The following is a 22,757-nucleotide window of genomic DNA, read 5'->3' on the forward strand; positions in this document are numbered from 1 at the left end:
CATTTATGAGAAAAGGCAAGTCTTAGCCAAGACGGAACTGAAGAAAAAGCAGGCTGGATGACGTGCTCTTGCAGATGTTAAAAGTTTTTCACAGAATGACAGCCATTTACAAATCGGGCTACTTGTAGAGATACTCAAATCGAACCACGGATAGAGACTAGAGCCCAGAAACAAACTCTGCATATACAGAAACCTACATAAGACAGAGCAATGCACTGCAGAGTATTGGGAAAATGTGCCAGAAAATTGGTTCTCCATATAGAAAAAGAACGGGAGCTGCCTTGCGGACTGAATGTCTGTGTCCCCCTTCAGCCCCAGGTGTTGGTATCTGGACATGGGTATCAATGAGTCACGGGGGGCGAGGCCTCCATGATGAGATTCACGTCCTTACAAGGAGAGGAAGAGAGACCAAAGCTTCCCTCTGTCCCCACGTGAGGGACATCGAGAGGGCAGCCACCTGCAAGCCGGGAAGACGGCTCTTAGCAGGAGCCGCATGTGCTGGCACCTTGATCTTGGACTTCTCAGCTCCAGAACTGCTAGAAACACATTCCCATAGGTTTTAGTCTACAGAATTCTGTCACGGCAACCGAAGCTAATACAGGCTGCCTAGATTACACCACACAAACACTTTCATTCTGGGTGGATCAACATCAAAATCCGCAAAGGCAAAACTTTATAATTCCTGATAGAAAACATGGGAAGAATAGCTTTATGACAGAGTGCAAGGAAGGATCTCAAACAAGACAAAAACACAGTAACTTACAATAGAAAAATTGATATATTTCACCACGTCAAACATACGAACCTCCGCTGATCCAAAGATACCATCCAATGAGTATAAAGACAGCCACGAACTGAGAGCTGCTGTTTGTAAAACCCTCCACCGTCTGAGGGTTTGCATTCGACTGTGGAGGACACGAATGAATCAGTAAGAAAAGAAAACGATAGACGACAGTTAAAAAGTGCTAACAAAGGTTTAACAAGGAAGGAAATGTGAATGACCAACAAGCCTTTCAAAAGACGGCTGACCTTGGCAGCCGAGAATATACAAATCACCTCACTTTATGTGCACACACGCACACGCACACACACACACACAGACAGGGTGGCAACTGCAGGAGTTGGTGAGAATGTGACGCCTTAGGAATGCTGGTCCCTCCAGTGGGGGGGGCCAACAGTGGAAGAACACACTGGGCCCTGCCTAGAGAGCCTGAAGGCCGAGTGCCTACCTCTCTCGGGGATACCCCTAGAGAAGTTATGGGGGAACCAGGAGATGTGCCCAAAAATGTTGTCTGCAGCGTTGTTCAGAATCATAAAAACTAACAACCGCCCAAACATCATCAATACAAGAAAGCTCATCTGTACACAGAACACAAGAGAATTTCACACAGTAATGAAAACCCAGCTCCATTCATCTCAGTTGCTGAAGGTCAGAGACAAAGGGACTGACCAAAAACCCAAAGCAGAAATGGACAGAACAATGGACAGTCTTCCAAACACAATTCAGGACAGATTTCCCCTTGGTGGGAATGGGCTGGGAGCACGTGGTGGAGGCGAACAGGCTGCGGGTACCCAGGCACGTGGCGGTTTTCTGGCCTTACCCTCTCCTTAATCTGTACGCGTGTTTTATATACGCTGCACCACACACATGCTGCACCGCAAAAGTGAAACCTTGGCAAATCTCAAACGTTCATGCTCAGTCTGTACAGATGCACGTTCAAAAAAGCACAGTCAAAACAGCCCCCAACAGTCCTTTTCTAAACGGAATTTTTTTAAAATGGCCAACTATGAAACAAGCTGTAATTCCCTTCTCAGGACCTCCTCTGGGCTGCTGGCCATCCAGAGGCCTAGATCAGTGCTCAGAACATGTGTTGTCTGCTCAGGAAACAACTGAGAATGCCGAGGCCTTTTAACTTCTCCGTTTTCCTCCTTGATCAGTAATTTCACGTTCTCCTCAACTCTACGGAAAACCCGGATTCTCCATCCGTGGGCAGAAATCTCCGCCACGGGCCAGTGCTGAGACGGCAGCGATCTGGGGCTCAGAGGTCTCGGCAGGCTGCGCCCTGCATTCTGGCCCCACAGGAACCCGCCCTAGGTGACCCACCCACCGGGGATCAGCCTCATCCAGATTCTTAGCCGCCACCGTGCACCCGTTTCTACTCCCCCTAAAGTCTCCAGAAGGCAACGCAGAGCGGGACCCCTGCTAGGATATCTAACAACCATTCCAGTTATTCTACAGAAGCCATTAGTCAAGAAATACAACACGTCACACTAGGCCATGTGACCAACCTCCATCTATCACGCACTGTCAGCCCGCAGGGCTCAGCTTCTACCCAAGGGGACCTGGCAGACGATCCAGGGAGAGGCTTCGCCCTTGACCATCAGCAGCCTGCTCATCCTGTTTCTTTAAAGCTCTAACGCTGCTTCCTGACCTTGGTGACTGGGATTTGGGACACGGTCCTTGCCTCCCAGAGCATCTGGGGGTTTATAGACATCGCTACCTTTCAAGTCCAAAGAGGCCTTTTCCTTCCCCAATTCCCAAATCACCTTGGTTTCATCACCCGACGTTCTCTGGACCTTCTCCAGCTCCGTTTCTGTCCTGGTCATTGTGATAAATAAAGACCAGCAAAGCACCACATTCTACTTTTCTCATCTGAGTAGCAGGGCAGAGCTGGCTCTGGTGTCACACAGCACGTGAAGAGAAGCTGTCCCTGGGAACGCGAGTCCAGTTCACAAACGTGGCTGAGACGAGAGAACAGGCACCACGTGGGTATGTGGCCGTGGGGCAGAGATTCTGTGGGGTCTCTTCCTGAGCAGAGTGAGAGCCTTTCACTAAATGGGCTGCAAACTCAAGCCGGGGTCATCATCCGAGCCGAGTAAGGATTTCGCTGCTTGGTGTCTGCAGACGCCAAGGCAGAGGAAGAGAAGGCTTTGCCCTCAGAAGATGTGCTAACAAAGCTGCCTGAAGGTGGACAGGGAAATAGAGCGAGTGGCCTTCAAATACCAGAGTCCCCTAAGAACGCTCTCTCTTCTATTTCAGGACAGTGAAAGGAAGGCTGCCAGTGGGATGAAAACATCGGCACTGCAATCTTGTACCTCAGTGTAAACACGGCATCCCTACAAAGCACGTCTGCCCCCTCTCCTGGTGCCAACTAGATCTGACCTTGTGTAGTTAGCTGTGATTGTGTAGATTAGTTTTGCCAATATCTGTAGATCTTTTCAGACGGACCCCCCTGTACCTTCGATTCCATATTTTAAAATGTGGTACGAACTCCTCTCAGTCCTTCTCCGCTCTGGGATGAAAGCTGAAGATCTGATCATGGGAAATGCCGCAGGGCTGAGCTGAGCAACGGCAAGGACTTAATGCTTTCAGAGGGCCAGGCCACAGCGTCTCCACTGCAGATCAGAGTTAAGAGGCTGCCAGGACCCACCTGGCACAAACAGCCGAAGAAAACTCGAAAGAAAAGGTGGTGAGGAGGGCAGGTGATACCTCAGGTTTATGAGGGGACAGCTACGAATTAGAAAGAAGAACAGAGAGATTGCTGTGCTTTTCTATTGCTTCCGTGAGTAATTCTTGGACAGCGCCAAATGAATATCGTGAAAGACTCGTTGCTGGAAAGGAAAAGAGGTTTGAAGCAACAGCTCTATGTACACTAACGAGAATTTTACGCTCTGCCCCTCAAATAGAAAAGGCGTAAGAAATCTCTCTGTCAGCAGTAAGTAATCTGCTGACCAAGACGCCCCCACCGCGCCCGCAAAGGAAGGAACGTCAGACTCACGTTGGTGACGTATTCGATGTCCTTCCAAAGGACGCACTCCCTGGGGAAGTCGGCCAGGTCCAGGAAGTGCTCCACCACCACCTGGCCGATTAGGTCGTGGCGCGAGAACCGGTCGAAGTCATAGACGGAGAAGTGGAGCTTCCGGGCGGCCAGGTCGTTGTAAGGCAGCGGGAACAAAAACACCTCGTCAAACACGGGGTTCAGGGTCTTCCTGTGAACTTTAGTCTGGTGCTTGGTTTTCCGATCAGGAAGCAAATAGATCTTGACGTAAGGATCTGAAGTCCCGGAAAAGTCCTTGGCAGGCAGGTTGACGGCTTTGTGAATCTTCACTATGAGCTGCTCCAAGTCGCAGTCGTATTTCAGCATGAAGTTCAGCCTCCCACAGGCCTTGCTGTGACTCCTTCTCCCATCGTCGTTATCCAGGGACCTCTGCTTATACAGCTCCGGCTTAATCCGGCCAATTCCAGTCAACTGCTCCTGTTTCTGAAGCTGCTGGATGTTGAACTCTGGGTGTGACAGGTTGAGCTGTCTTCGGATTGAATTATGCCTTGAGTGAAGAGCGAGAAAGAACAAAGTCATAACCTCATTGGCTCCGGGTCTTTCGGAAACGCGGGCCTGGGATGTAGGCAGACTGTTAAAGGCTCAGATGTGTGGGCCCTTTGTTTTTTTTTTTTTTTGGCCTAAATTCAAAATGCTCATCAATGCAAGTAAGCTGCTCCCCAAGGCTAGAAGCTTGCAATTGAGGTCTGGCATCAGGAAACGAATTACTAACGTGTGACCCGGGAGCTTGGAAGGTTCCATGTACTTTCTAAACTGCCTAAGATGCGGTTCAAGAAGCTTATTCAGCTGGTGGGATGTAAAGATTTGTACACACTCGTTTTAATGCAAAATGACTCACCTTGAGACACAGTAGCATCCCAAAGAGGAAACAGTTAGCTACGTGGTGACTTAAAAAGAATGGACCTTTCTCTCAATTACACAGCATTTCCCATCACTGGCCTTGAGCCCACTAAGGTTGCACACTCTTACTGGGTGAAGTAAAATCACATCATCCCAGGAACACAGTCCTTGCTCTTTTGGAAATGCACGCGTCAGGACGTGTCTGCGTGCAGGGGACTGCGTGGACTCTGACAGTGCAGGTGCCAGCTCTGTGACTGTGCCTCTGCTGGACCACGGAGGGATGAGCAATAAGGCGCAAGGGCTGTATTTCTAACACGGAGGGGATAAAAATGGAAAGTAAGCTACCCTAAACGGATAAGGGACTCAGCGAGGGAAGCCTGGATGCTGATATTTACAAATGAAATATCTGCTAACGGAATCTGCTCTTCACCCTGTAAGCCAATTGGTTTGGGTTAAAAGTTTCCCTGAAATGCTCTTTGAAACCTGCCTCGTCTGCGTGGATCCTCACAAACTGAGAGGAGTCTTTATTGCCTGCAAAGCTGTCTTCAAGGGTCTTTGTGTTTGCTTTTAGCTCAGAGTTCAGAGCCATTACACTGGATTTTGCGCAGTCTCTCAATAACCTTAATTAAAATAGCCTCCTCCACCAGAAGGTGAAAGCTGACTCTGGGGGGTTGGTAAATCGTCGTCAAGGCAGAGTAAATATTTGAGTTTGTCGTCTTTTCCTTTCTGAAGAGTACTTTATGAAATAAAGATGTTAACGACAGGATTAACGGGACCCGAAACACGTCTGAAATGATTCTCCCTTGTCATACAGACGCTGCTGCGCTGAATACTTCTCTTCACCCTAAAATACCCTCCTGATTACGGGTCACCCAAAAGGTACACGGAGCTGTCACCTGCGCCTGTCACAGACAACACAGTCCACCGCAAGGGGCACACCCAGGCACACAGGTTCCCATGTGTGCAGAAACCGTGTGGTCTGCAAGCGTCTCCTGCGAGATTTTAATTTCTTACTGAAAACCCACCATCTTTAGTTTTCTCTGTATCCTTTGATTTTTTTAAGGAGGGGGGAGAGTCAGGGGACCACGTCAGGCGCCTCAAATCGGCTCTCAGCCCTATTCCATTTAGAATGGATAAAAACGGGGTCCTACGGGGTCCCCTACAGGGAACTGTATCCAAACACCTGTGATGGAACATGATGGAGGATAATATGAGAAAAAGAATGCGTATATATGTATAACTGGCTCACTCTGCTGTACAGCAGAAATCGACAGAACATTATAATCAACTGTAATAAAAAGAGGAAAGAAAAAAAAAAAAAGAAAGAAAAAAGGAAGTAAAACCAGCTCTCTGAACTAGTACGGCCAGGTCAGCCGGGTTGGTCCCTTGCCTACAGTTGAATCTCTCCAGTGCAGAGTAGAGCTTTAGTCCTGCTCCATTGGGATCTCTGGGCAGGAAGGTCTGGGAGGGGGCGGAGGGGGGGGTGTCTGGCAGGGGAGAGTGGGTATACTGCCCTATTCAGAGGCCATTAGTGGCTGGCACCAGCTCGTGTTTCCCATGCCACCAACTTTTCAGAAAAAACTGGATTCAAACAAGGGTCCTACTTGCGTGTGGATTCAGTTTCCATCTACAATGGACCATTCAGGGATCTGCCTTGGTAGCGGCACAGTCTAAACACTAAGAGTGCACCACGCAGTTCCACTAGATGCATCTGTGACGGACACCAACCTTTGTCCCCAAGTGGCTCTGGCAGACTCCGTGTGCAACAACCTCCCTTTGCAGCTCTAGAGTCCTGGCTTTAGACTCACCACAGCAGCAGTCTCTCTTTCCCTTATCAACAGGACGGAGCTGCCGGGTCAAGTTTAAGTATACGAACGTGGCTGCTTAGCAATGGAACATATTCTCTTTTCCTTGCACATTTTCTTAGACATGAAATCTGGAAAGAAGTCCAACGTGCCCTGATCTTCTAACCACAAAGGACCGCCGGGGGCGGGGGAGGTCCAGGGGGTGGGCTGGGGAGGGCACCACGGAGAGGTCTGTACTTCAAAGACCAAAGAGAAGCTCCCCATCCCTCACAACCCAACTGCACAGGAGGCCTCCATTCAAAATTCCAGCAGAGCTGAAGGTTCTTTCTAAAAAATCAAGCACAGATATGAATCCTATCATCTACCCAAATGTTCGGCATGACTGGTTTCTCTCCACCAGCCAGAATCACACCAGGAAACCAGCTGAATCCAACCGTAAGGCCGTGGCTTCAGCAGATGCCAAAGACCCTGACAGACCACGACAGGTCTCCCTCCCTGGGGTCCCCTTTCAGTCGATTCCAATTTCCTTGCAGGAGCGAGTTAGTGGGGACTGGAGTTGGAGGCATGGGTCAGAGAAGCTCCGAGCAGCCAGAGAACTGGGGTCACCTGTTACCCCCCTGCCCCCCCCTCCATAACCTGTGCTGCTCTCCGGGCTGAGCACCAAGAAAGGAGGGCAGGGAGGCTGCCCCAGGGCCACGAGGGAGAAGGTGAGATGGGGAAATGGAAAATCAGCATCCTGCAGCTCTCCCAGGACGGACGAGGAGACAGGTCACAAGCAAGAGGGAGAAAACCGCAGGATGGGATGGCCTGAGCCCCCCTCCCTGGAATGGGGGTCCAGAATGGTCCCTGGAGGTGGCCTCGAACGCTGGCCACTGGATGGCCCTCAGCCTGAGGGTCTGGAGTTCTAACGTGGACCCTGAGTGGGGCAAGGAGGGAGCTGAGTATGAAGCAGCCAGGCCTCCGCGTAGGTTTGGGGGGGCCTCTGTTTCGGTGTTTTCAGGACTTACTGTGTTCCATGAACAGAGGGAGAGGTGGTCCCCCAGGGCACGTGCTGAGAAGGGGGACAGTCCCACCGTAACACTGTCCCACAGAAGCTGCCCGGAACTGAGCCTCTGTCCCCGCTTCCTAGCCCCGTCGGGGGTGGGGGGCAGAGGCCATTTTCCTTTCGTGAAACAGGCAAGGAAGACGGCAGCAGGACTGGAGCTGGCTGGGCTGGAGGACCAGAGGCTGGGCCTGGAGAAGAACTAACTTCCAAGACGACCAACCAGACTGGAAAGCAGATTTCGCATAAGCTCAAAACCACACCTTCATGCCTGAAGGAATCTGAGCCTCGCCAAGCTGCAGCCAAGGGCCAGGAGAGCCAGGTGCCCACAGGCGGCTCCTCCTCTCCTCAAATTTAAATCAACCTGTTCCAGGGTCCCACTTTGAGCCCCCAAATAAAGTTCAGTTCCTGAACCACAGCCCCCGAAGCCAGCCTCCTCCACTGCATCTTAAGAAAGAAGACATGACTGCAATCCAGCAAATTCGAATGTGCGGAAAAAGCAAGGCATTAGCCAGACTGGAAGGCACAGAGAGACAAAGCCCAGCCGCCGCCTTCAAGGAAAGGACTGGCCAGGAGTGAAGAGATGGTTGTACACTAGCTATAAACCAGGGCAGGGGGGGTAGGGACTGACCAGGGTTAGACAGAGGGTGAAAGAAGCCCTCTGGCTTGGGAACCTGTCCCAGATGCGATGGTGCGGGGGCCGAGCCTGCCTCCTCCACCCGGCCTCCTGCTCCTCAGCCTCCGGCTGATGCTCCGGAGCTCCGAGGGAAATCGGCTGAGTTCTCCTCGTGGCGCCCAGCTCTCCAGCAGGATGGGACCCATCAGCTCTTCTGCCCCAGCAGCTTTCACCTCACATGTGTTCACATCCGACATCCCAGGCCCTGGGTGAGAACCAGAGCTCAGAATGGCCAGCATCCCCCCCATCACTGGGTTTCCTGTGCAACACAGAAAAGGACACCCGCTCGGCCCTCTCTCAACTCCGAGACAGAGAGGCCGGGTGTGCTCCCTTCCCTGGTTCTAAGTCACCGGTGTTAACAAGGCGTTGGGGTCCAGAGAACACAGAGGGGCGGACTGAGACCTCAGAACTCTCCTGGGTTTCTTTACGAGTCCAAGTCAGGACAGGGAAGTTTGGAAAGAGCAGAAATGGGGGCTCTTTGCCTTCTTGGAATCTTCCCCGGTGATGGAGAGGAGAGAGCTGGGTTCTGCTGAACTGTGAGCGACACAGAAGGCAGGAAGCAGATGGACAATGACTACGCGGGCAGGAGGAGACGGCATCTGAGGCTTTATTCTGGGATTCAGAGGCTCCCGGGGGAGGGAGCTAAGGCGGATGGAGGCACCAGGCCGTGGCCAGTGGAGGGGCGTTGGCCAGCAAAGCAAGCCTGGCTTCTCCCACCCCGTCCTAAGTCAGACAGGAAACCTCGCTGGCATCTTCCAGTATTTTGTCCCCACTGCTAACGTGAGCCTCCGTCCAGCAACACCTTCTCTCAGGCAGCTCAATCTCCTGTCTCTTCCCATTCCCACTGCTTCCCACTGACGTCAGGTCCTCACTGTCACAGGCATGAACCGGACCCCGGATCCGGTCTTCACTCGGTCCCACGCGTCTTATACGATCTTGCCAGATTCGTCCCCACAGAAGCCTCGAGCCCTTCGGTGTGTGTGACCAGCGGTGCTGTCACGTATTTCCCCTTCCAAGGCTGAGGTGGGTCCTGGCTCCTCTTTATTACCAGCACAGAGTACAGAGCTCTGCGCGTGGCAAACGCCTGGTACATGTGTCCAGAGTGAGGACAAGGATGCCACGGACGTCAGCGTTTCCCATCCTGAGACCCCAGCAGAGGAAACACACATTCGCATCTGGTTTCAGGACGTCTTCGAAGTTGAAAGGGGTCTGGGCCATGTCTGTTTTTGAATCTGTCCATTTATTAAAATCTGAATAACTAAGAGAGTATGTTTTAAATGCCTACATCTAACCAGTGCTCTCAGCACCATGAAAAATATGGCCTCATACAACTGTGCTATTCAGAGTAATCACCACACTGAATCCTACGTTCCTGCTTCCCAGAGTTAAGGGCCCGTAACGAACGGGACTCGAATTTGGAAGACGCAGAGGGTCTGCTGTCGATGCTGTCGCACGGTCCCTGGGACGCTACAGGGTGTTTAGTTCAGAGACAAGGTCAAAAGTCTGAAGGTAGGGCTCCTAACGTATGTGCCACCAGGGCAAGCGACCTTCCGCCCGCTTCTCACCATTGCAGCCGCTGCTCGGGGACAGCAGCGCTACTGCAGCCGCTGCTCGGGGACAGTTTGGTGCTTTGCCATTTTTGTCAGCAGAAACCCGAGACAAGTGGCCTGAGACTGACGAATGCACCCTGTCAACCATAAATGGAGAAATTCCGCTCTGTGCCAGGAGCTGCACCGGGAGTTCGAACGAGAAGCAGAAACAAAGCAGCCGTGGTCCTCGCGCTCACGGAACTCGGGATACGGAGGGAGACACAGGCAGCAATTGAGCAATCGCACGGGTAGAAGTAGATTTTAACCCTGGGAAGAAGAGACAGGAAAACAACGCGGGGGAGGATGCAGGGCGGAGGGCACGGAGGGCAGACACGTGCTTTGGCAGGGGCCAAGGAGGCTCTTCCCAGGAGGGGACCTTTTCGCTGGGACATTAAGGCGGCCACGGAGCCCGGCACGGCAAAGAACAAGGGCTGCGGAGAGGCCGGTGGAGCTGCAGTGTGACGAGCCTGTCCGGGTCAAGCCTCTTCCCCGAGTGCATGGGAGCATCGGTCTCAGTGCTGGGGCTGGCCCTGGCCTGGAGGTGAGGCCGAGGCGGGCAGGAGAGGCCTGTGGCACAGCGCACAGGCCTTACCAGGCTGGATCAGGAGTTTGCGGTGTGGTCACGGACACTTTTGCAAAGGAAATGTGAGAAGTCTTAGAGAGATGGGACTTTCCTCCTGGGACACGAAGCAGGAGGCAGATTAGCTGGCCTTTCAAGGTTCCCTCTATTTTGAGGGACCAGGGATTTTCATATATTTGGAGTAGAGACTTTTAAAATGTTCCGGTATCGACAAATTCTGAACAAAACGATCCACGTTCCCAGGATAGTAGGTCATGACACAAAAGGGCTTTCATATAAAAAGGAATGAAGAGGAATTCTGGAGGGTTCTACCAGGAACTGAGCTAACTAGGAACAGAATGCCAAGGCGCTTGGTCTCAGAAGACCAAGAGAAAGTCACCCTGACCAGAAACGCTCTTAGAAGATGGACCTGAGCTCCCCTTTAGAACGTTCCAGAAGGCGGTGGTGGGAGTCAAGCAAATCCCAGCTGCAGAGGCCAGCTGAGGGCGAGACTTCTTTTTTTTTTTTTTTGTCTTTTTGTCTTTTTTGTTGTTGTTGTTGTTGTTGTTGTTGTTGCTATTTCTTGGGCCGCTCCCGCGGCATATGGAGGTTCCCAGGCTAGGGGTCGAATCGGAGCTGCAGCCACCGGCCTACACCAGAGCCACAGCAATGCGGGATCCGAGCCGCGTCTGCAACCTACACCACAGCTCGCGGCAACGCCAGATCGTTAACCCACTGAGCAAGTGCAGGGATCGAACCCGCAACCTCATGGTTCCTAGTCAGATTCGTTAACCACTGTGCCACGGCGGGAACTCCAAGGGCGAGACTTCTGGTTCACATGCCCGGGCAGAAGCTGTGCCAACCACCGAGACGGGAGGAGGCCCTCGACTGGGAGCCTCAGCTTTGTGTGCTCAGGCCCACAGGTGTCCCGGGACCTTTGGGACCCGTGATTAACAAGACGCAAGAAGGAAGCAGCAGGAAAGAAACTGGTGGTGGTGAGAAAGTAAAGAACACAATGAGAAAGAAGGGAGCAAAAATAATAACCAGCAGAGCAGACGGTTCAGCTCCATCTCAGCAAAAAATACCTTCTCCCTCCCAGATACGGCATCAAAACTGTTCCTTAAAAAAGAAGGTTAAAACGGTGCTGGCGTGTTGAGGGAAATTTCATTCATTTCCCCACTTTGTCAGTAAAAAGGGTGTGTGTGCGTGTGTGAGAGAGACAACATAACCCTAAAACATCAGGAGACCACGCCCTTCTCATTACAGTAAGAACAGGAGCCAAAGATGTGTGCTTCCAGGCATAGCGCATAAAACGAGGTCAGCAGGAACTTAGATAAGAATGTCTGAGATGCAATAATGAGGCAAACGATCAGCATGAGGGCACATGCAGCTGGAAAGTCAGGGCTTTACGGCAGGCAACTATTACGAAGGTTGATTTGGGCACCAGAAGAGAGAATTTAATCGCACGACTCCGAGACTAAAATACATCTAGATGTAAAATGCATTTTACAGGGATAATTCCTTGACTCGCTCTTTTATTTTTCCTCATCTACCCAACTTCTACAACTCAGTGGTGAGGATATCCTTGGCTGGTAGAGTTCCCAACGCAATCTGTTTCTTGGTATGCACATTTTTCTAGCATAAACCCTGTGATCAATTAGAGGGATACGACTGCTATCCATTCATGAGAATTACGGCAGAGTTCTCAGCACTATCATCTAATAAAAACAGAGCCCATCTCTGTGTACGGATGGAACCCCGATCCGAAAAATTAACATGTAAGAGTAAAACCAAATAGGGACCATTTAAGGGCAACTCCATCCGAAGGCCCTAGTTATTGAAGCACCGGAGGCTTTTATCAGGAGTCTGCACCGCTGCATAAACTCCAGGGCAGCATCCAGTTATGTTTATGTCTTAAATCTGAAGAGAAATGCCCATGATAAAATCTGAGGATTTCTTCTAAATCAAATGGCAAACAACCATCCATTTCCTCACAGAGGAATTATTTTAGGTAAAGCTCTTTGATTCAGAATTGAAAATGATGCTAAAAAAGGTTTCTGAAAAAATGAAATTATAAACTGTCATGTTCCATCCCACTCAATGTGAATAAGCAGAGCCTCCAGGATAAACTCGATTAACATAAAAAAGGGTCAAATCTTATTTCTGTTTCTAGAGAATAAAAAAAGATTAAAAAAAAATAACTGAAACCGTGCTTGTACTTTCCAAAGGACAGCACGTGTTATTCCTCCAGCTATCACTCAAGCAAATATTTTCATTTTATTTAATTATTTTTGTTTTGTTTTGAGCCACGCCCATGGCATGTGGAAGTTCCTGGGCCAGGGACTGAACCCGTTCGAAGGCAGTGACACAAGCCGCTGCAGTGACAACACTGGATGCTTAACCTGCTGTGCCCCAAGAGAGCTCCCAAATAATTTCATTTAAAGGAATGAGACAAAGCTGCTTCCAGAGTCTCTTTTCCTTAAGTCCTTACTTACTGAGAGTGAATTTTTCCATCCAGTGATGCACAATTGGCAGCTGAACCATAAAGCCACCTTTATGCATCTGTGTCGTGGGAGAGGTGGCCTCAGCGACGAGGAGGAGGACAGCAGGACTGAAGGCGAAATGGCAGCTGATGGGGTGGAGTCCGCACTGGGTGTGGGCCTGTGCAAAGCCTGCGTGCACAGGTTAGCATCTCATTCTTAAAACCCATCCCCATTCCTGGACTTCCATCGTGGCTCAGTGGAAAGGAATCTGATTAGCATCCATGAGGACGCAGGTTCACTTCCTGGCCTTGCTTAGTGGGTTAAGGATCTGGCATTGGTGTGAGCAGACATGGCTCGGATCAGGCGTTGCTGTGACTGTGGTATAAGCTGGCAGCTGCAGTTCCGATTCAACCCCTAGCCTGGGAACCTCCATATGCCATGGGTGCGGCCCTAAAAAGACAAAAGACAAAAAAAAAAAACAAAACTCCATCACGATTCCTCTTTCACACGACAGGAAGAAGAAAGAGAGGAGCCCAGTCTCACGCTTCTAGGTGAAGACTGCTCGCTGGACCCCAGAGCCCTTGCTGTTTCTCACTGCAGAAGAGCACAAAGCATCCAGCCCGCGGGATGAGAGGGACCCCAGGCCAGGGAACTCTGGAGGCCTTGAAAAGGCTGGACATGGACAAGGACCTCCAGCCACTGCATGGCATCTACAGAGAGCCTGTGTGACAGCTAGGCGAGGTCTGAGGCACAGGGAGTGAATTCTGTAGCAGCACAGAAGACTGGGTCAACACCCAGGCTCTGGTATTGTCTAACCAGGGTTCAAACCCCGAGCTGGGTGTGGACCAGTCTACGACTTTGTCTCTTTAATCTCCTCGACTTCGGTTTTGCTTCTTCTGTGAGATGAAAATGCTAATGGACTCCAGCTCACATAAAGTTTGAGTGATAATAAAATGGTGCAAGTTCTTAGGCGGTAGAGGAAACGCTGAGTCTTAGCCCTGCTAACGCTCGGTATCGGGAGCTCAGCAGAGACTAAGCCGTGCTCAGGAGCCTAACTCAAGCACGGAGAGCATCGGTCAGGGTCTCCCAAAGCCATGTCACTGATACCAAGGGACACGAGAAGGAGCACAAGCTCCTGGGCTGATCAAGGCCACGGCCGCCCGGAGAAGGGGGGGGGGGTGCGGCTTGCCCGCGAAGGGAAGGGGTTGGTACTGACCGAGCTGAGGAGGTGGGCTCTGTGACTTGGCGCTGGACTCGGACACCATGGGCACAGTTCTCCTGGTCCCCCGGCTGGGTCGAGAGGGGGATGTCGGGGGACGTGTGGCTGATCTTCATGGAGGAGTCTGGACAGGGGGTGGGAGGGTCTGGGAGGCCCTCGCTGTTCTCCTGCTCATTGGTCTCCGTGTCTGTGTCGTTAAGAGGCTCCTGGTTGTTGTCTTTGCTACCCGAGAACAGGCCGCGTTCTCGCCACGGAACCCAGCAGAGCTTCCAAGACACGAAGAGAGACACGCCGAAGAGGGCGAGGCCACAGGCAGTGACCACAAGCGTCAGCAGGCTCACCGAGATATCTGCAGAGAAGCAAAGGTCACAGGTCAGCGGGGCGGCTCCCCCTGGGCCCTCCCCCTGCGCGCAGGGGCAGAACGGCCCTCTCATCCACGCATCCCTGGAGCCACTGCGGACGGCCAGGCTGGAGACGCCCCGGAGTCACCCGACCCTGAGGCAGGAACAGTGAGGACTCAGACGCAGGCTCAGAGGAGGCAACGTGAAGGCAGTTTAGAAACAACAAGCAGCCTGCACCAGCAAGAGATAGGGTATATTCAGGGAACCAGGGATCGTCCCCTGGCAATACAAATCATTTACACTCCGGCAGCTGGACAGTTCCAACTGTCCTTGAAAATTCCTTGGCCATCTCAGAGAGCTGAGTGATGTAATTTGGGAATATTTAAATAACAGCTTTGTCAGACCAGAGGTCCAAGCAGAATGAAGATCAAGTCCTCCCTCAAGCCCGAAGAATACCCACCACCCAGTGGTCAGGTGCCCAGGACCCAAGGACGACTGGCACAGTTTGGGTTTCGCTAGTGGCATAGCTGAGAGCAGTACTCAAGGGCAAGACGTTTATTCAGAAGGTAAAGAAAACACAGGGAGAGGCGCAGGGGAGCGAACGAGGTAGGGGGGAGGGGATGTGATCCAGGCAGGGTGGAAGGTAAGTGCTACAGGTAGGGGGTAGGGAAGCGGTCCAGGTAGGGGAGAGGGGAAATGATCCAGCTGGGGGTAGGGAAGCGGTCCAGGTAGGGGAGAGGGGAAATGATCCAGCTGGGGGTAGGGAAGCGGTCCAGGTAGGGGAGAGGGGACCTGATCCAGCTGGGGGTAGGGAAGCGGTCCAGGTAGGGGAGAGGGGACCTGATCCAGCTGGGGGGTGGGGAAATGACCCAGGTAGGGAAGTGGGGTGCTGATCCAGGGGAGTAGGATAGCATCCAGTAACGGGGACTTTATCAAGCCAGCTGCCACCAGGGGGACCAGAGGTTAACTTGCTGGGGAAGCTGCACACACCAGGGGCCGGGGCCAGGCTGTTTATAACATCAACCCTCTTCAGTCACTGATTTGAGAGCAGCTCTAAGCGGCATTTCCAACCTGTAGTATGGGTGGCAAAGAGGTGCCATAGCCAGAAAATTCCCATGCAAATAAATAAACACAGGGGCTGGCCTTGGCGGTCAGCAGGCAGGATCTGAGGGCAGGGAGAGGGGCTATGCAGGCAACAGCATCATCTGCTACATGGCCCTTGGCCCCCTGGCCTCAGAGAGGGTCCGTGGCAGTACAGTGTCCAGCGGCTGCGTCCTCACTCTCAGAACACAGTCCACCACCCCACCCCACCCGTACAGTAGAGGGTGAGGCATCAGCCTGGACTCATGTCCTGGCACTGTGGCGCTATGAACTCCTCTCTTTAAAGGACACCCCTTTATGGGGCTCCATTACACCCAGGAGCCCCAAGGACCCCCCCCCAGACTCCGCCTTTCCTGTCCATCATGAACGTTTTCAATGCTTCAGCCAAAGTTCTCTGGATGTTTATTACATGCCAGCGACTGCGCCAGGCTTCGGAGATACAGTGGAGGAGGCGAGAGACACAGACGCACCTCCACAGACTCACACACTAGCGAGGGGAGACTTCGGAGGCAGCTACTGAAGAGTCACAGTTTCAGCATCCAGAGCACACCAACAACCCACGACACGAGCCATCGGCATCTCTGCCGAGACAGGCACGTGAGCCCCTCCCATGAGTCACTTACCTACCAAGTCAAGCTGACCACCTGCAGTCCACAGGCTTGGCAACATGACTCTGAAGGCACTTGATGAGTCTTATGAAATAATAAAGCAATTTCTGCATGAAAAATTGCTCTTGACAGAAAGCCAGCTGCCAGGGCTGGTGATGGATCTAATGGACCTCGTCTATGCCTCCCGATGAACCTCTGCCCTTGTGTTGGGACAACAGCATGTCTCTGCTTGGAAACACGGGAGTTTCAGCTTCACTGTGGGCAGCCAAGCTCAAAATCTTGGCTTATCCCACTTCTCCCCTCACGAAACACTGACCTGGGACCAGCAACCTGTGCAACTGGGGAAAACAAGGACAGGTACCATCCATCCATCAGCACCCAGCAACGCTGAGAAATTTCTGGGCTTGCGTTAAAGGGAAGGCAGTCAGGGCTGAACATTTAACACCAGCAAATGAAGGGGCGCCGAAGGTTAAAGAAGAGGTAAAAATCCCAGGTGCAGAGCAAAAGGGCAGGGATGGGGGCTAGGGAGCGGAGTCGGGGTGCAGAGCGAGGGGCACTAGACGTCACGCCTCCCAGAGCCCCACCATCGGCTAGCCGAGGGCATGGCCTGGCCACAGGCTCGCCGGCACGGTGGAAAATGTGCTGGTGAAACTTTTCTGATAGGTGGGAGCAGGAGGGCTCAGGGAAGGAGGAGACCCCCTCCCAGTTAATCAGGCTGCCAGAGCAGACATCAACCCCCACCCCCTCCAACAAAATCTGAAAGCAAAACAAGCTCCACCACACACTGAAATCCCTTAATGCATTTTGTAATCCCAAACCCATCCCTGCATCCTGTTAATCACTGCAGCACCGTCCTGACACAGATGCCACCAGGGGACCGCTGACAGAGGCTGGAGCAGAAGGACACCGGAAGGCAGTAGCGTTTGTTTATTTATTTATTTATTAACATTTATTTTAAAAAAATTTTTATTATGGTTGATTTACAATATTCTGTCACTTTCTGCTGTACAGGAAAGTGACCCAGTTATACATATCGATACATTCTTTCTTGTAATAGTTTCCATCATGTCCCATCACAAGTGATGGGATGGAGGTCCCTGTGCTGCACAGCAGGACCTCACTGCTCATCCGCTCCACAAGCAATAGTTTGCATCTATTCACCCCAAAGTCCCAGTCCCTCCCACTCCTTCCCCCTCCCCCTTGGCAACCACCAGTCTGTTCTCTTTGTCCATGAGTGAGTTTCTTTCTGTTCTGAAGTTAGGTTCATTTGTGCCTTATTTTAGATTCCACATAGGAGGGTGATGTGCTAATTCCAAGAACAGCCTAAGTCCCAATCACCTTCTGTTGGCCTTTGGCCACATGACTTGCTCTGGTCCATGAAATGAGTAGATACGGCCCATGAGGACTCTTGGGCACCCACCTTCTGCCGAGAAGAAGGGGTCTTAAATAAGGGCTGTGTTTCGGCCCCGGGGCCACGAGCGAAGACCCGCAGGCCAAAGCCTAGAGTGAGGAGCACACTTAAGCCTGGCACACACTGGGGCGGAGCACCACCTGATCCACAGGTCCACGAGTAAAACCTCAACACTCGATGTTTTCTTTAAGTCACGAAGATCTCAACAGTGGTTGCTATCACGGCAAAACGATGGCCAATAAACACCACCATCCAGGGTGATTTTTGACGTCACCTCTTTCCCTCTGAAAAGTGTGCTCAGGCCACATATACACACATCTCAGATCCACGGCCTCAGGAAAGGGACGGGAGAGTCCACTTGGAATCACGAAATAGCTTTATTTTATTTATTTGTTTATACATTTTATGGCCTCACCCGTGGCACGTGGCAGCTCCCAGGCTACGGGTTGAATTGGAGCTGCAGTTGAGGCCCATGCCACAGCCACGGCAACACCGGACCCAAGCCACATCTGTGACCTACGCCACAGCTTTCCGCAATACCGGATTCTTAACCCACTGAGCGAGGCCAGGGATCGAGCCTGCATCCTCATGGATACTAGTTGGGTTCATAACCCACTGAGCCACAACAGGAACTCCACTTTATTTTAGAAAGGAGTTACTGCTTAGTTACATGCTAGGTAATGCATGGCCATTTCTTTCATTATTGATCTTGAAGTTACATGTATTCGATGTATATTCTTTGGCACTTATGGTATAATTTTCTGAAGAATAGAAAAGTGTAATTGGTCCTCTGTCCAAGAGTCAAGAGAATAACCAGCTGGGGATTCAGGAATAAAAGGAAGCAAAGGGTAATGTGGTTCTGATCCAGATCCCGGGGGGTGTTGCTGGTTGGGGTGACTGTGTGTGCACTGTGCCCAGAGCCGCCACGGAGGGCATCCTTCCAGGGAAGATAGGGAGTGGGGTGCCCGCTAATCAGGCCTGATCATCAGGACCCTCTTCTGCTGGCTGTTAGCCTCACCGCAGGCCACGCTGTACTGCATCAGCACCCCTGGACTCTGAACACGAGACCCATGACGCCCCTCGACCCGGCAGACCTCCCAGCTGGACACCTGCAGTTCCAAGGGGTCCCTGCAAACCTGGAGACTTGGTTTAGAATGACATATTATTGCCCAATGAGAACAAAGCTTGAGCGCCTGCCCTGCCTGTGGGCAGAGGGACAATAACTGCCCTGCTGAACTGTGAAGGGACAGGGAGAATAATTTACACAAAAAGACGACAGCAACAACAACAACAACATGGGCCAAATGAGCAACTTGGAAGATGCCAATCAAGCTGAGCCATCAGACTAAATGACATGTGACGCAAAACAAATTAATGCAAGAGGCAAATTAATTCATATACCCAGGGAGATGCTTACGCTAATGGTTAAGACAGAGAAGAATGGCTGCAGCAGTAACGGGAATCGCAGGCCCTTGAGATTGCACCTGATCTAACTAAGAAAAGGAGATGGCAGCCCTAGCATTTCACAGCGAGCCACGTGATCACAAGAGGAAAACGGAAAAGCACTTTAAGTCATCAATGACCCAGAAAATAGACTATGTATGTACCCTTTCCTGCAACAAATCTGTGGAAATTCTAATGAACAGAAATTGATGTCATAATAGAGAACCCAAGAAAGGAAGACAGATACGATGTACCACGAGAACTAGTGATAAGCAAAGAAAACAGCAAAAAGTGTATTAAACCTGAATAATTGCTGGTTTTGAGACTATGAAGTTCAATGAAACTGTTAAGAAAAAAACACTTAAAAGAGCAAAGATATGGTAACTAAATATATTTAAATTCCAACAATTGCCACAAAACTCGGGAGATGGAAAAAGGAATGGTATAAAAACAACTTAAATGTCCTACGCTGTTGGCAGGAAGAGAGGACGGCTGCTTCAACTTGAAGTTGCTGAGGAAACATGGGTGCCAGTAAGTACGTGAAATATTTAGAGAGACTGGGACCCATGGTGGTGCATGTGCACAGAGTTAGGCACACCATCCTCTCCTTCCTGACACCCCTTAAACACCACGAAACAAATACAAAGTATAAACTCACAACCACAAAGAAAACAGCAGGGCTGAGCAGCAGACAAGGTTTCTTTTCTTTTTTTTTTTCTGTTACATTTAGAATGGGTCAGTGATGAGGTCCTACCTGGAGCCCAGGGAAGGGTGTTCAGCCTCTGGGGACAGACGGTGCTGATGGATGATGTGAGAAAGAGAATGTATACGTGTATGACGGGGTCGCTATGCTGTACAGCAGACACTGGCACAGCACTGTAAATCAACTCTACTGTGATAGAAAAAAATCCGTGAAATGTTTTTCCTGGAGGACAGCATACGGATGAAGGGGTGATAGGGTTTGTCAGAGCCCCCCTCCCAAATGCAGAGGGGCACACCCCGGAGGGGTCCGCAACCTGGCCCACTCCACTCACACAGGCTCAGGACACCGACATTTTTCAGGCAGACGGCAGCTAAGACGAAGACGCTCAGTGACTGAAAATCCTCCCCAGGATTTTCCTGTCTGTCTGGGGAGAAGGCAAGAGGAGACGTAGGAGGAGTCCCCACGAGCAGAATCCTCCTTCTTGCAAAAAATGGGGCCCCTGGTAATAACGGAATCCCCTTAGACGTGGGTAAACCCTGACTGTTAAAATCACATTCATGGACGAAAGCCTTATGGTCGGCTTTTCTGCTGCCTCCTCCTTAAATGGGACTAAGCTGCAAAGAATCACCCATGTTACAGAGAAATCTTACGGCACCACCAACACATAGAAGCTGCAGCAGCAGCAACAACAACAAAAGTGTTCCCAGAGAAAATAGAGATACATCGAGAAGGAAACAGGAACTTTTCAAACATCTCATTCCAGGAAATTTCCATATTGGAAATTTTTGAGGGAATTTCCATGTATTTTCTCCACAAGAATAGCCCACTAGGAGATGGAACAGAGAGCGAAATAAGAAAATCTTAGGAAAAGAAGCCAACATGATTGCTAAAACAAATGAAAGATGCAAAAGAGGGCAAAATCAGGGCATATCTATGTAAATGTGAACCAAAGATTCAGAAAATTTAAGCGGAAAAAAACAGCAAAATGAGCTATAGAGTACATATCCAGGAGGTTTAATATTTAAGTTTTTCTTTTTTTTTTTCTTTTGTCTTTTTAGGGCTGCACCCAGGCATATGGACGTTCCCAGGCTAGGGGTCAAATCAGAGCTGCAGCTGCAGGCCTACGCCACAGCCACAGCAACATGGGATCTGAGCCACGTCTGTGGCCTACACCACAGCTCACGGCAATGCTGGATCCTTAACCCACTGAGCGAGGCCAGGGACCGATCAAACCTGCGTCCTCATGGATACCAGTCAGATTCATTTCCACTGAGCCACGATGGGAACTTCTGGTATCGAAGTTTTTCAGAAGGTTAGGACAGGAAAATAAATGTAAAAGTCATTAAAAATTAATTCCTGGAGTTCCCGTCGTGGCACAGTGGAAACGAATTTGACTAGAACCATGAGGTTGCAGGTTCGATCCCTGGCCTCTCTCAGTGGGCTGAGGATCCAGTGTTGCCATGAGCTGTGGTGTGGATTACATACACAGCTTGGATCTGGTGTTGCTGTGGCTGTGGTGTAGGCCATCGGCTGCAGCTCCGATTAGACCCCTAGCCTGGGAACCTCCATATGCCACGACTGTGGCCCTAAAAAGACAAAACACAAAAAAAATTTAATTCCCTAGAATTGAAGGATAAATTGATAGGGGTCAACGGAGCATTTATAATACAATAACCCTAACTTAGGCACAGGATTGTGAAATTTCCAAACATAAAAATTAGAGAAAATCACAAAAGCCTCAGAGACAAAAATAATACAAACACAGAGAAATTATTTGTCACAGACCTATGAAAACCACTTAAAAAAGCACTAGAAGGGAGTTCCAGTTGTGGCTCAGCAGGTTACAAACCCAACTAGTATCCCCGGGCAGGTTTGATCTCCAGCCTCACCGCTCAGTGGGTTAAAGATCTGGCATTGTTGTGGCTGTAGCATAGGCTGGCAGCTGTAGCTTTAGCCCCTGGCATGGTCCTAAAAAGCATAAAGAAAGAAAGAGAGAGAGAGAGAGAGAGAGAGAGAGAGAGAGAGAGAGAGAGAGAAAGGAAGGAAGGAAGGAAGGAAGGAAGAGAAAGAAAGAAAGAAAGAAAGAAAGAAAGAAAGAAAGAAAGAAAGAAAGAAAGAAAGAAAGAAAGAAAAAGAAAGAAAGAAAGAAAGAAAGAAAGAAAAAGAAAGAAAGAAAGAAGAAAGAAAAGGAAAGAAAAAGAAAGAAAGAAAGAAAGAAAGAAAAGAAAAGAAAAGAAAAGAAAAGAGAAAAGAAAAGAAAAGAAAAAGGAAGGAAGGAAGCAAGAGCACTGCAAACTTCTAGGGACAAATTAGATCAAGTTAGAATTCTATACCCAACCACACTATCAACGAAGTGTGAGGACCAACAAAGCTGTTTTCAGACTCACAAGAAGTCAGGAGATCACTCTGCAGGCACTGACCACGTGAAGTTTCTTGAGGATGAATGTATGAAATTAAAATGAGACAGGAGCGTGCACAGCGTACAGGGAAAATCCCTCTCTTCTCAGAAGCCCTGTGTGGGGAAGTCTCAGCGAAAGGGCTCTGAGCAGCCTAGAGAGGAGCCCGGCCAGCCCGGAGCAGGAGCACAAGAGCTCCCCACAAAGAGGGTCGGAAAAGACATCGAGGACAAGATGGAGAGTTTCATTTTTAATAACATTAACTGTCTTCAACTAGTATAGAAAAAAGAGAAAAATTAGGAATTCCAGGAGGAGATCTTTTTAAAAAAGGAAAAATTATCACAGTATTATTTTTCACATATACTTCTCAACATAGTATAGGTCTTGGTTTTGTATTAACTGAAATTTTATGTTCCTAGCAACACAGACACCACTTACTGATTCTCAACCCTCAGAATCAAGCAACAGACGAGGCACGGAGGCCCTAAGTATGGCTGCAGAACAGAATGGAAATGTTTCCAACTTTGAGAATTAAAAACTAATAGAGGCCTTCCCGTGTGGTGCCACAGGGTCAGTGGCATCGCTGCTGTGCCAGGACACAAGTTCAGTGCCCTGCCCGGCACCACGGGTTAAAGGATCAGGTGTTGCTGCACCTGCAGGGTAGGCTGCAACTGATCCCTGGCTGGGGACTACATGTGCTAC

The 22,757-nt window shown here is 50.4% G+C and overlaps 1 protein-coding gene across 7 annotated transcripts in view; it reads right to left on the bottom strand.

Annotated features, from left to right (window-relative positions):
- The window catches only part of SYT9 (synaptotagmin 9), a 203,401-nt gene that overhangs the window by 122,724 nt on the left and 57,920 nt on the right, over window positions 1–22,757 (bottom strand). For all 7 annotated transcript variants that reach the window (XR_002335511.1, XM_013998937.2, XM_021062309.1 and 4 more), the window contains 2 exons: window positions 14,050–14,401; window positions 3,780–4,326 (listed from right to left, as the gene is read on the bottom strand). Coding sequence is in view for 6 of the 7 variants with exons in the window: in XM_013998937.2 (XP_013854391.1) it covers window positions 3,780–4,326; window positions 14,050–14,401 (899 nt within the window). In the remaining variant the exon portion in view is untranslated. The remainder of the gene's footprint in view (window positions 1–3,779; window positions 4,327–14,049; window positions 14,402–22,757) is intronic.

The sequence above is a fragment of the Sus scrofa genome, chromosome 9 (genome assembly GCF_000003025.6).
Source record: "Sus scrofa isolate TJ Tabasco breed Duroc chromosome 9, Sscrofa11.1, whole genome shotgun sequence".
NCBI classification, from domain to species: domain Eukaryota; kingdom Metazoa; phylum Chordata; class Mammalia; order Artiodactyla; family Suidae; genus Sus; species Sus scrofa.